Source organism: Meriones unguiculatus, chromosome 4 (genome assembly GCF_030254825.1).
Source record: "Meriones unguiculatus strain TT.TT164.6M chromosome 4, Bangor_MerUng_6.1, whole genome shotgun sequence".
Lineage (NCBI taxonomy): Eukaryota > Metazoa > Chordata > Mammalia > Rodentia > Muridae > Meriones > Meriones unguiculatus.
Window position 1 is genome coordinate 121865475 of NC_083352.1, and position 14024 is coordinate 121879498.

Genomic DNA, 14024 nt, shown 5'->3' on the forward strand with positions numbered 1-14024 from the left:
GTATGGCGTCTCAGCAGGTCATGGCATTTGCTGCCAAAACTGAGGACCTGAGTTCGGAGTCCCAGAACCTACAAAAAGGAAAGAGTTGACTCTTAAAAATTGTTTTCTGACCTCTACATATGTGATGTGGTATACAGGTGCCTATACATACAGACACACACAAAGCACTGACTGTGCGGAATACTGAGAAAACATCTAACAAGAAGAAAGTCAAGCGTTATGAGAACTCTGGCGAGAAGCATGGAGAAGCAGCAGGGAGCATGACAGAAGAGATGCCACTGGAGCTTCCCTTGAAGGGAGGTGATAGGCGAGGGAGAGCTGGAGGAAAGGCCTCTGGTTTCAGAAAACGGTGTGGACCCTCTTGGGTAGGCCAAAACGTTGCTTTGTGCAGCAGAGGTGAATGGTGAAAGACAGCTGGAACGAGCCTGTGAGAGGAAAGCAGAGGCACTGATAAGTTTGCTCAAGACTAGTTTATGACTGCTCAGTGCCAGGCAGTGAGAGCTCAGTACTGCTACCCAGAGGAAAACCTCTCACACGAGAGTCAGATTCCAAACAGGCTGTAAGAAAGCTGTGGTCGCGGGAGGCCTGGGATAAGCCCTTCTCATGATGCCTGCTTGGGATTTCTAGGCATCTGGCTGAACTGTGGAGAACCTTGGAGGTAGAACTGACCAACACGACGTGGGTCCTGTGGAGGCTGTTGAGGAAGCTGCAGAAATGCCATGACGGAGCCACCCAGGAGAAGATGGCCTACGTGGCTGTCGCTGTAAGCGTCTCTCTGCCCCTCTCATGCAGCACAGGATACTCCCTTTGAGGATGACTGATCCTTTCCAGAGGGCACTCTTTTCATTCTCTTTCAAAGTTTGTTTCCAACATTCAGCTGAAAATCTGTGTGTTTCTACACTGGCGTTGACCTGAAGGAGCTGAAGAGTATAGGAACATTCAGTATGAGCATTCCTATGTTGGCCTTTAAAAATTACCCAAAGCAATCCAAACTTGTGAAGAAAAAAATTTAAATGTAATAATATATAAAATAGAAAACAATGTCCCTTTTAATTAGGGGTCAGAAAGCCTTCTATCTAAATGAATGTTTTAGACTTTGTAGGCAATATATTTTTAGGGCTTACAGGTTATACCTAGTCTCTGTCACATAGTCTTTGGATTTAAAGAATAATTTAAAAACCAAGACATTCGTATCTGTGCCTCTCATCCCGGCTACTTGGAAAGGCTGAGGTAGGAACATCATTTGAGCCCAAGAGTTAGAGACCTGTGTGGGCAACATTTTTTTTTCAAAAGGAAAACAACAAAACCTAATTCTCAGACATACAAAAATAAGGAGCTATTCTTAGCTATCTGTCCTGTCTCCCCAGTGAGGTTTCTAGGAATACCTGTGTGTATTTGCTGTTTTCCCATCCAGTTTCCCTTATTAGAACAATACTTTTTTTTTGAACAATCTTATGTTCACAGCAGAATCATGCAGAACATACAGAGGGTTGTGAAAACCTCTAGCTTCTGAGCATGCAGAGACTATCAGGATATTTGGTTTTTATTTTTTGAGGAAGGGTCACAAGTAGAGCAGGCTGGCCTCAAAATAGCAGTGTAAGGAAGGGTGACTGTGAACCCCAGGCCTCGGCTTCCGAAGCACAGGATCCCCTCCACACCAGGACACCTGGCAGGCCCAGGCTTCTCACCTCATCTCTTACCTTCTTCTTTGACTAGTCCAGTTTACTGCCATTGTATTTTAAGCTTCCGAATTTCTTTCTGCATTTTTGATTTGCTATTGTCTTCTCTCTTACTCTCTTTTCTTATGTATTTATGCTTTTTAAAAATTCTAAAATGTTATGTTAGTGCAGTTTTGGAAGTTAGGGCAAATACATGTGTATTTCAGTCATACGATGCAGACTGTGATATAGGAGATGTGGGAGGGACTTGATACTCTCATTTAGAACCAGCTGGCGGATGATGCAGTGCTGCAGTGGCCACACCTTGAATAGCAAGCCTTTGCATTTGTCTTAGTGAAGGATGAGAATATTTTATTAACACATTGATATAACAATGGATACTTTCCTGAGTTGTTAAAATTTTTGTCATCTAATTTGATAGATTTTTGTTGTGGTTGTGTTTTATTTATTTTTTAGTGGTATCTAGTCAAGCTTAGATTGATTTCCAGTTATGATTTTTGGATGTCAAGTCTGCTCATTGTACAGCCTCTCTCTCTCTCTTTCTCTTGGTATGTGTGTGTATGTGTGCATATGTGTAACATGGATACATACTGGGATTGAACCCAGGGTTTACCATGTTGCTAAGCATGTACTCTACTTTATGCATGCCCCAGCTCATGTTTAATGATCACTTTACTCTTATTTCCCTCCCATATCTGTTCCCTCTACCAATTACTGCTGCTCTCTCTCATTCCTGGGGCATTGGCCACCAGTCCTCAGGAACAAGGGAGCAGAGGTGATGAGCTAGAGTTTGGTGGCCAGTGAGAATGAACAGAAATAACCATCTGGGACCAGCTCCAGGGAGGCAGATCCATTTTATTCTGGGTAGAAAAGGGTTATATAGAACGTTGGGGAGGGGGTGGAGATTTCCAGGGTGGGTGAAAGTCATTGGCTGAAGGGCTAAGGTACTGGGATGCCTTATTTATATGGGGATGCATCCTAGGAATCCCAGGTGCTTGCTGAACAGGTTCTACCTGGAGAAAGGGAGTTGGATCTGTAAGAGCTACATGACATTCTTCAGGTAGGGGTGTGGGGATTTGGGCTCCCCAGGCAAAAAGAGGGAGCCCTGTTGACAAAGTGAGTCCTTCATTTTGACAAGCTCAGGGCTTTCTGGACATGAAGGACTGCAACCTTAGTATCAGGAGTCCAACAAATTACCATTGCTGCTCTATCCATGGACTAGCTGTGACAGGACTAGAACCAGCAGGCACTCAGTTCTTCTCTGTGCCTTTTCTGCCATAGGTAACAGATGCTCTTTATGAGGTGTTTGTGGGAAACAAACTTCGAGCAGCTGCATTCCGACTCTTTCCTCAGCTTTTGATGACACTGCTCATCCAGATTCACCACAGCATCGGCCTCACCATGTCTGATGTCAGCATCCCAAGTGGCCTGTATGCAGAGCAGCAGATTCTAACAGAGGTCACACCTTTGTGGTATTGCCCATTGTGATTTCATTGATCTGAACATTACTGAGTCCTGGGCCCCGTGGTAGACACAGTGTAGATGTTGTCCTAACTGTGAGTGAACATAGGCCCACAATCCTCCAGATAAAAATGCCCAGGAATCACTCCTGCTTTCATTTGCTACCTATAGTGTTTTTGGAACCATGTTAACTCTCGCTCCCTGGATGCTTGCAGATAATGTGTGATATTATGCCGGGCCTTCCCTGACAGAGCAAGTAGAGAAAAAACTGTTAAACCAGCCTCCCAAACTAGACTGATCCAGTGAAATGATTCCTTATTTCTGGGATATTGTTGGCGAGATTTTTTTAGTTTCTCAGCAAAGTCTTGTTAGACATATTCCTAGTTCTGCTGACACACATACCTCCTGGGAGGAAATGCTATACTATCAGATACTTAGGACCTGGCTAAGTGTCACTAGGTCCCATGTGTAGGTCTCATCATCTGTCTAATTAGCTGCATGCTCCGGGCTAGTCTACTGTTCAATGCCTGAGTTTCCTTATCTGTACATGAAGAGGTTGGACCAGGTTATCTCCAAGAACCCTTCCAGCTCTAACATGCTTTAAGATGTGTCTAAGATGGCAATTCAAGAAGTGCTTTGTGAGCTGTGGTGATACCTTTTATGGAGGAAATATAAATTGCATCTTTTTCTTTTTCAGAAACAGGGTCTCATGTCCTGCAAGCAAACCTCAAACTCACTTTGTAGCTTAAGATGTTCTCCTACCTCCCAAGTGCTGGGGGTCTGGGCATAGACTACCATGTGTGGAAACTGAAGTGATGGGGATCAAACCCAGAGTTTAGAGCACACTACACAAGCATTCTACCAACTGAGCCAAATCCTTAGCCTTAAGTTTTATCTCAATTTTAAAAAAATCAATAGATCAAGCTGGATATATGGTTTAGAGGCTAAGGGTACTGGCTGCTCTTGCAAAGGACCCAGATTCAGTTTTCAGCACATACATGACAGCTCACAGCTGTCTGTAACCCCATTACTAGGGGATCTAGAACCTTCTGGCTTCCATGGCCATTGCATACATGTGGTTTACAGAAATGTAGGCAAACTCATACACATATAATAAAAATCTCAAATGGCAATGGGTATTCATTTAGCATCCCAAATCAGTCCCTAAAGTATAGATCTCTTTCCAAACTCCTTGGAAAAAAAATTGAGTTAAATTTCTTTGTGCTGAGAATTTGTGTGGAGTGCCTTACTAGTTATTAGAACATGAAGCATCTTTAAGAACTCTAGAAAGGGATGGATTACAATATAGCCCCTCTCCCATCCCAGTGAGTAGCAGGCCTGTTTTTTCCACCCATGCTTGTTTTTGCTCAACCTAGCTTCGCCATACAAGCTACAAAGACTCTCCTCCTCAGAGCATCGTGCTGGCAGGAATTCAGCATCATGGAAAAGAGTGGCGGATGGAATCTTCTGAAGGGAGAAGGCCATCTTCAGGGAGTGTCCCTCCTTGCCAAGTAAAACGTCCTTATTCTAGCATAGTCATTCCCTCCTCTAAGTAGCATTGTTTTATATTTTCCTTTAAAAAAAAATCACAGTAACTAAAAGAGTTTTGTTTTTGTTTTTCAAGACAGGGTTTCTCTTAGGCATCTTACCAGCCTAAGAGAGGGTTTCTCTGTGTAACAGTCCTGGAACTTGCTTTGTAGACCAGGCTTGCCTCCAACTTAGAGACCCTCCTGCCTCTGCCTTCCAGGTGCTGGGATTAAGGACATGTGCCACCATTCCCTGGCCTGCTACCTGTATTTTTTTTGAGGCAAGGTGTCACTGCCAGGCTAACTTCAAACTCATAGTGATCCTCCTGCCTCTGTCTCCCAAGTTTTGGGATTAAAGTTATGCGTCATCATGCTTAGCTATAGTATCTGTAAATTAACCAGAAAAAAATTCAAAAGTTTTGACCCTGCCATGCCTCCTGAATAATTGAAGCAAGGTAAAAATTTTGGAGGGCCTGTCCCTGGGATAATGCTATCTGTGTGGAAACATGTCTGAGACTTTTTTGTTGATCTGTTTTGCAGTGCCTTGCTGGAAAGACATCACCTCTTTGCACATAAGACCATGTACTTGTTGGTCCCTTTGATTAACCGAGGGAATGCAAAGCATAAACTCACATCTGCAGGCTTTTTTGTGGAGGTAAGAATCTTGCTGGTACTGGATTCAAGAAGCCTAGAAAGCAGTAGAACCTTTTTTCTAAGCTGTATTCAACTCAGGATCAGATTGGGGTCCATTCTAGGTACACAACAGATATTTTATTTAGGTTCAAGCCTTCTAAATTCTTTCCTCTCACCATTGTCAGTGTTCCTTGTGTTCCTGCTCCCACACTCACTCTGTACTGTTTGTGCAGCAGCTTGGTGATTTCAAAGGAAAATATATACATTTGAGTTGGTAGAAAGGTAGCTCCTTCCTAGGAAAAAGCTTCAAGGTCAGTTTTTGGCTGATTTTTGTGTCTTTCAGCTCCTAAAGAGTCCAGTGGCCAAGAGACTGCCCAAGTTATACTCTACTGTCCGCCTGAAAGACTGGCTGTATGATGAGAATAAGGTCTTCAGGATCCTTGCACTGAGGGGACTCTTCAATCTTGTCAGACACCGAGAGATGGTAAAAGGACCTCTGACTACTGATCTCCTGTATAAAAATAGGACAACCTCAAAAGACCCAAGACACTCGGGGAGGAGGATCTTTGGGAGTGAAGGGGGAAAGACGTTTCTCAGTGCACATCTGTACCAGTCTAATCGTATACTTAGGAGTTAGGTGGATACTATTAAAAGCAAATAACTCTAAAATTTCAAGTCACAAATATTAATAGGACTTTGAAACCTTCATTTTGGGGGGGAGGTACAATTATTGTTTCAACACAGCAGAAAACATCCAGCTGTCCATTGATGCCTTATACCATATTGCCCTGTGGAGTACTTGGATACTGCCAGGATAGGTATCACCGAAGATGTTATCATCACTACTATTCATGATGAAAGAAAGCTTATCTTCCACATAGCTCATTAGGAAACTATGCCTCAGCCTGGTGATAGTGCCATGCACCTTTAATCCCAGCACTCAGGAAGCAGAAGCAGGCTGATCTCTGTGAATTTGAGAGTGAGTTCAACAGCCAGGGCTACACAGAGAAACCCTGTCTTGAAAAACCAAGAGAGAGAGAGAGAGAGAGCATTAACTATGCCTCAGTAACCCTGAGGCTTTAATTTTTGCCTTGAGATGTTTTCATTTTATAAATACATATATGGAACAAAAAAGACAAATGATAGTATATGTTAACTCTGGTTGATTGGATGCATGAAGATTTGTTTATTCACTTATGTATGTATGTATGTATGTATGTATGCATACACACATATATATTTTAAAATCTTGAGATTGCTTCCTTGTAGGAGTTCAGAGGGGGAGGACTTTTAAGGATCTTCAGTCAAATACTGCTGAATTCCTATCAAGGAGTGGTCAAGCCTCTGTTTGAATACCTTCCTCATGCTGGAGAAATCACTGTAGCCTGAGCTGGCCATTCCATGTTTCTGTGTTGGAAGAGCTTTTCCTAAAGTAAAGCCAAGGGTATATTCCTGGCCCTCCCCAACCCAGTCACACCTCTATTCTGTAAAGCAATTCATAACAGCTCCCCTGGCCCCTCTACACATCAGGTGTGTCAACTGTAAAGAGAGGGTTATTGTCCCTTTTTACCACTTCTCTGTCCTGGACTAGCCAGAGTAACCAGAAATCCATAAGTCAGTGGGATTCCTCCATGTAGAAATTAGATAATGTGCTACCAGGAGTAGAGAGAGGTCATGGTTGCTTTTGAACACACAGAGAGAAGACATCAAAAGCCTGCTGCCACGCATCTTAGATAGCCTACATGAGACTGATGAGAAGATCGTTTTGTTGGCCATCCAGATACTCCTGCAACTTGTCAGGATGCTAGACTCCACCACCTTGGCTACCATGATGAACATCCTGATCTCCTTATTTGGTGATGTAAGACAATGAGAAAAAAGATTCTTCTGTAAGGGGCAGGTACCTACCAGAAAGCAGATATTGCAACAGTAATAAGGCCATTTTATTTTATTTTATTTACAGAATGAGATTTTTTTTAATAGAGGCCTTTTAGATCATCTCCTTTAAGACCCTTCCAGATAACCTGTGATGTCCTGCTTTTCTGAACTGATGTTATTATTATTATTATTATTATTATTTTGTTTATCAGACTTAAAAATCTTAAGAAATTCCAGTACTTGGGATGCAGAGGCAGGCTTCTCTGAGATCGAGGCCAGCCTGGCCCAGGACAGCCAGGGATACACAGAGAAACCCTGTCTCAAAAAATAAAACAAAAAAACAATGAAACAAAAATTCTGAGAGGCCAAGGCATTGCCTTGCTCTGTAGGGAGAGACAAGGAAGAAGAAAAGAAATGGGTCAAAATGATGGACTATACTGACATCCTTGTCCCAAATCACAAAGTTGTGTTTTTTTTTGTTTTGTTTTGTTTTGTTGTTGTTTTAAATAAAGAAACACATAAAGCACAATCGCAGAGATCCTCAATAGGGGGCTTTGAATTTTAGCAAAAGAGCTTATGTGAGTGATTAATACCAGTATTGGGTACAAGCTTTTTCAGCCACGGAGGGGACTACTCACTTTTTGCTTGTAGAGTTCAGAGAAGCGTACCAAACACAGGTCTCGCTGTCTCCCTCTATAGTTCATTTCTTACCATCAACTACACACAGATAGATCTCTCCGTGTTAAGGCCTATTGTCAGACTCCCTGTAAGTGAGTATGAGTCTGTTCAGTGAGCTGTCTCCTTATGAACCCTATCGTAGGTGAGACGGGATGTTCGCTGTTTCTCCATGACGCTTTTTGGAGCCTGCATAAAGGCTGTAAAGCGTACAGAGAAGAAGAGTGTGAAAAGCCAAGTCCTGGAAAGCTTGGTCCCACTCCTTCTGTTTTCTCAGGATGAGAATTGTGGAATAGCTAAGGTAATGTCAATTTCTTTTCAGCGGTGAATGACTATGAATTTAGATCTAGCCCTACACATTAAAGTATATCTTTGAGGGCACAGACTTTGCAGTCACATTCTTGTTCTTTACATCCTCTGGCACAAAACCACATTTCAGTTATTTGACTGAGTAAATTGTGGGAAATCAAACTCTTAATTCCTGTGTCGTAAAGTATGGTCTTTGTGGGGAAGAACTGTGTATTCTCACTTTGTAGCTTGGCGCAAGCCCAGAATATAGTGCTCAGCTCAGCAACTGTGCTAGTGACAAACATGTTCTTTTCTTTCAAGGACTACCCATGACCTTGAGACATGTAACATGCTGGAGTTAAGGTAGAGAGACTAACCTCTCTGGACCATTAGGAGACTTCATTTCTCCTAAGCTTTCCAAGGGTTTTGCTGTAAGAATTGTGGTTTTCATTTAAGGCACTGAATTGAACTGGTCTGTTCAGGCTGGGCACAGTCAGTGGCGTAGATTTGTAATCTCAGCTACCTGCGGGGGCTGGGATAGGAGGCCTTCAAGTTCAAGGCCAATGTGGACAACTTAGGAAAGTCTTGTTTCAAAATAATAAAAAAGTAAGGCTGGAAAGATGACTCAGTAGGTACTGCTACTGCTGCCAAGCCTGGCAACTTGAGTTTGACCCTGGAACCCACAGGTAGAAAGATAGGAACTGATTCCCGAAAACAACACACACACACACACACACACACACACACACACACACACACAATCTACGAGCATGTGTGTACGTGTGTGTGCACGCATTAGCGTATATGTGTGTGTCCGTGTTTGTGTGTGTGTGTGTGTGTGTGTGTGTGTGTGTTTGAGGCAGTCCCACTATGTAGGCCAACCTCTTGCCTTTGCTGGGATTACAGTTGTGTGCTGCCACAGCCAGTTTATTTTCCACGTTCTAAACTTGATGTTTTATATTCCTACAAATCTTTCAGCTTGTTTACTTAACATTGTATTTATGAGATTTTTATTGTAAAGCTGTAGCTCATGTATTGTCAGTGTTGTGTGGAATTCCATCATTTAAACTAAAATTTATCCCATTCTCCTATTCCAGGACACTCAATTTTCAGTTTTCATGATTATAGTAATGCAATGAGTACTTTAGTGCATGCGTGTGAGAATTTCTTGAGAGAATAAGAACAATGTGGAATACCTGAACTAATTCTTTTTCTCATCAATCCCCAAAGGGTTTTTGTTGTTGTTGCTGCTGCTTTTGTTTTGAGACCAGGTCTCACTATGTAGCTCCAGATGATCTGGAACTGGCTATGTAGACCAGGCTGGTCTCTAACTCAGAGTTCTGACCATTTGCCTTAGCCTCCTCTAAGTATTGCAGTTAAAGGTGTGCACCACCATACCTGGCCTTAAAAAGATATTTTTGGCCCAAATATCTAGTGGGTCTGAGACAGACAGTGTTGAGTGCTTTGGTGGCATTCTGAGAGCCATGATTAGAAAAGAGGCCTACTTGCTCAACAGAGCCCTGTGTAGAGCATGAGCTATGTAAGCTGGACCTTCCCCTGTACCGCACCTGCTCCACTAGTTCTCACTTTTCCCACACTCCGGTGGTTTCTGCATTTTTTTTAAGCACCTTGCAGGTTTATGGGTCCTTTAGGGCCTTCAGGAGGAAGTCAGAACTCCAGTTCATTCCTTTACTCATCTCACCCAGAGTAATTCTGAAATTATCAGTTGTTCACATTAGGCTTTGGTGTCAGTTTCACCAAAGAAAATTTACCTCAGTTTAAAAAAAATGCTTGAAAAGCCAGCTCAGTGGCACATGCCTGTAATCTCAGCACCCGGGGAAGACAGAGGCAGGCAGATCTCTGTAAGTTCGAGGCCAGCCTGGTCCTCAGTGTGAGTTCCAGGACAGTCATGGATACACAGAGAAGCCCTGTCTCGAAAAACAAGACAAAACAAACAAACAAACAAACAAACAAGCAACCCTTCCCCAAAGTGTTTGACAGTGCTGACTTCTGATACTCTCTTGATTCCACAGGAGAGCAGACGAGTCCTAACTCTTTGTGCCCAGTTCCTGAAATGGAAGCTGCCCCAAGGAGTGTACTGTGAAGATCCCTTGTATATCAGACCGAAAGAAGTCAGAAGGGTCTGCAAATTCTTTGTATGTGAGAAATAGTGGCTTTGTTTTTCTGATAGGTCAGCATTGTCAAACTTTTTTTGTTTTGTTTTTGTTTGTTTGGTTTGGTTTGGTTTGGTTTTCTAGACAGGGTTTCTCTATGAAGCCATGGCTGTCCTGGAGACACATGGCATGCAGGAAACATTTCCTGTCCCATCCCCTTCAGAGCAGTAGTTGCTCTCCATGAACTGTTCAAGACGTAGATTTTTTTTCCTATAGTTCCCTCAATTAGTCACAAGTACACTTTAAAAAATTCTTTATGTGTGTTTGCACACACATTGAGTGTGCCACAACATGCAGGTAGAGGTCAGTGAACAGCTTTCAAGAGTCAGTTCTTCCTCTCCTGAGGCAGAGTCTCTCATTTCTGCTGATGCGAGTCTCCTGCCTCCACCTCCCATTGCACTGTGGGAATGTCTCAAAACAGTAATAACAAATTGCATCAGACATTACAAGGTCAAGCTGACAGTATCTAGTCAAAAAATTCTACTTGGGTGGCTAGGCTTGGTGATGTACACCTTTAATCCCAGCACTCAGAAGACAGAGGCAGGTGCATTTCAGTGAGTTCAAGGCAAAGCTGGTGAACATAGTGAGTTCTAGGCCAGCCAGAGCTATATAGTGAGACTTAATGTAAAAAACAAAACAAAACAAAAAATGTCCATGTGAACTGAGTTGAAATAATGATGCATTGTCTTCGTGTTTGTAGGCCTTTGCTTGACATAGTGGATTGTCTTATTTTTTTTCTGAAAGCATGATAATAAGACCTATGCAAGTACTGCCATACCGTGTGACCTTACACAGGAAGAGGGTACCATGTCACTAGCCCTGAGACTCAGCATCTTCTCTTCACAAACCCAGCAGAGCCGACATGGCTCATATCAGGCTTGATGCAGTGTAGCTTTAGAAATCCATGTATAGATTTCTAGAGACAAATTGTAGTAGAGCCACCTGGGAATATTTCTAGGACTCGTCCGCATATTTAAAACCCAGAATGGTCTCTTTTCATCAAGCTTATAGGGCAAGGAAGCATACCGTAGTGCCCTTGCCTGTTGTTTTCCTGGGTATTAGGTCTCTGAACTTCAGCCATTACCTATAGCTGATGCATTAATATATCCAATATTTCCAACAAGAAATTTGGTATTTCCAATGGGGAAAAGAGCAAATTATCCATGTCACATTGTGAGCTCTATGAAAAACAGTTCTTGTCTCCCCTTCCTGATCGTAGGGTGCTTGTCCTTCCAAGAGGCCTTTGAAAGTGTACTTAATCGCTCAGAGAGCAAAATACATCCTACATGTAGCAGGCCACAGCAACCCAGGTTTAAAACTTCCAGTTTGGAACCTGCAAACTATTAAGGAGACTGAAACCTTCTCAGAAACTAAAAGAGAAACTCCAAGTGGAAAATAATATGTGCTAAGAAAGGAAGCCTGGAGAGTCCTCAGAGCAGAGTTGACTACGCAGAAAGATCTGGTAGGGAAGTTAAAGCTCAAGGTGGTTAGAGTCAGGAAGACAGAGAGAGGTGCAGAGAAACCAGGGTGACGTAACGATGTCACAACCAGGTGTGCACATGGGTATTCTGAGGACTTAACTTTACAGGGTCTTGCTTATCGCGACAAAGCAGAACTGTGGTGTTCACTGTAGTCATTCTGGCACTGCTGTACTCACCTGCTACTTTATTGCTCTATATACTCTTTCCCATCAACTTAGGGAGAAAAAACCAAGGGGAAAATAAACATCCTAGACCAAACACTAATGTATTCCAAGGATTCAAAACTTCCCATCAGAAGAACAGCTGTCTTGTTTATAGGTAAAAGAAAACCCTTTCATTTGTATAACCTTTATCCTGTACCCTCCCACATTGTATTGAGTCTTCCCAGTCCTTTTCTTTGCTTATGTAGAATGTATTACAATCATATTAACCTCTATAGCCTTCTCTTATCTCACCCACTCCCATTGATCCTGTTCTTTCCAAATAGTCTCTCTTCTACTGTCCTGTTTTTTACTTTGGTGACTCCTTGAAGTAAATTAAGGTTACTACAGAAGCATGAGTAAAGGATTGTTCACAGGAGCCTGGGTAACTTGCGAGTGGCTACACCACTGAGAAAATGTTTCTTCCTTCACTTTACCCCTTTAGGCAACCATTAACTGTAGGTGTAGGACCTCACAAAACCATTTCCCCAGAAACCTTTATAACTGCCTAGAAATCCTCAAGGTGGTTCAGGTCCTCATAAGTCCTTAGTGACAGAGTATTAGTGAGCTCAGTCTTGTGAAGATCTTATGCAGGCCATGAGTTGATGAGTGCAATATTTAGAAGACATATTCTACAACATTCCTTCCACCTGTTAGTTCAACTCACACATTCTTTCACCCCCTTCTTCACAGTGTTACCTGAGCCCAGGAGGAAGAGACAGGGGTCTCAGTTAGGGCTGAGTACTCAGTAGTCTCGTTCTCAGCACTCTGGCCACTATGAGTTTCTCAATAAGTGATGCCTACTAAGAAAACCTCTGACCAAAGCTGAGAACAGCACTAACGTGAGAGCATCAACATATTTACCAGGCAGTTGGACGGTCACAACATAGCTATCTGCGAATACAAAAACAATACCTTCTCTGCTAGGGTCTGAGGTTGTGAAGATTGTGAAGACACAATCTTCAGACCAGACTTACAGTATCAGGCGTGATTTTACATAGATGACCTTGAAAACACTTCCAAGGGAGAAGGAACCATGCTATTGACCAATAACTATAAGGCACTTGGGGGTATTATTTTAATATTTAAAACTGTTTAGTGTGTGTGTGTGTGTGTGTGTGTGTGTGTGTGTGTGTGCCTGTAGGTGGCATAGCATGTAGGTGACTTGGTGGATATGTGGTAGTCAAAGAACTTGTGGGAGTCAGCTCTGCTTCCACCGTGTGGGTTCTGGGAATTGAACTCAGGTTGTCAGGCTCATGAGCAAGCACATTATCCCTTTAAGTCATCTTGCTGGCTCTTCTTTCTTTCTTTTTTCCTCCTCCTCCTCTTCTTCCTCTTCCTCCTCTTTTTGGTTATTTACTTTTTGAAACAAGTTTTCACTGTGTAGCCCTGGCTAGCCTGAAACTGATATGTAGACCAGGCTTGCCTTGAACTCAAACAGCTCCACCTCCCTCTTTCCCCTAAATGCTTGGATTAAAGATGTGTGCTACCACTCACAGCTCTGCTTAGCTTTTGACACAGCTCACTGTATACCTGAGGCTGACTTGGAACTCATAGCAATTCTCATACCTGAGCTGCCCAAGTATTGGGATTACAGGTGTGAGCCAGAACACCTGGCTGGAATGTATTGTTTTGAATATGCCTCATTATCCAAAGGCTAATTCTGCTACCTGATTAGATGATAAAAATGAAAAACTTTTAATTCTCAAAAGTCTGAAGCTGGCTATCTTGTGTTCAGGGCTCTTATCAAAGTATGTGGATCCCAATGAACTCAAGATGAAGTGTTCCGACTGGATAGAGACTGGTAAGTTATTGCTTGGACATAGAATGTACTCTCTGGGAAGGTATCTGATTCTGTTCCTACAGGAAGGCTCTGAGCACAACTGAGTTGGCATCTAAACTCAGGGGTTCTGTAGCAATAACAACACAAATGGTTGTAGGAAAGCATGTGATCCTGTCTGTCTGGAAACAGCTTTAATGACTCTTCAGGGGAAAGTCCTCAACTTTATCAGTAAGGAAAACATTATCT

The 14024-nt window shown here is 42.6% G+C and overlaps 1 protein-coding gene across 1 annotated transcript in view; it reads left to right on the forward strand.

The window, feature by feature from the left end:
* The window catches only part of Mroh8 (maestro heat like repeat family member 8), a 57851-nt gene that overhangs the window by 41219 nt on the left and 2608 nt on the right, over nucleotides 1-14024 (forward strand). Inside the window, exons 13-22 of the mRNA XM_021664087.2 lie at nucleotides 628-763; nucleotides 2961-3151; nucleotides 4517-4651; nucleotides 5207-5321; nucleotides 5643-5783; nucleotides 6996-7160; nucleotides 7998-8153; nucleotides 10174-10296; nucleotides 12014-12113; nucleotides 13734-13799. Coding sequence (XP_021519762.1) covers nucleotides 628-763; nucleotides 2961-3151; nucleotides 4517-4651; nucleotides 5207-5321; nucleotides 5643-5783; nucleotides 6996-7160; nucleotides 7998-8153; nucleotides 10174-10296; nucleotides 12014-12113; nucleotides 13734-13799 — 1328 coding nt within the window. The remainder of the gene's footprint in view (nucleotides 1-627; nucleotides 764-2960; nucleotides 3152-4516; nucleotides 4652-5206; nucleotides 5322-5642; nucleotides 5784-6995; nucleotides 7161-7997; nucleotides 8154-10173; nucleotides 10297-12013; nucleotides 12114-13733; nucleotides 13800-14024) is intronic.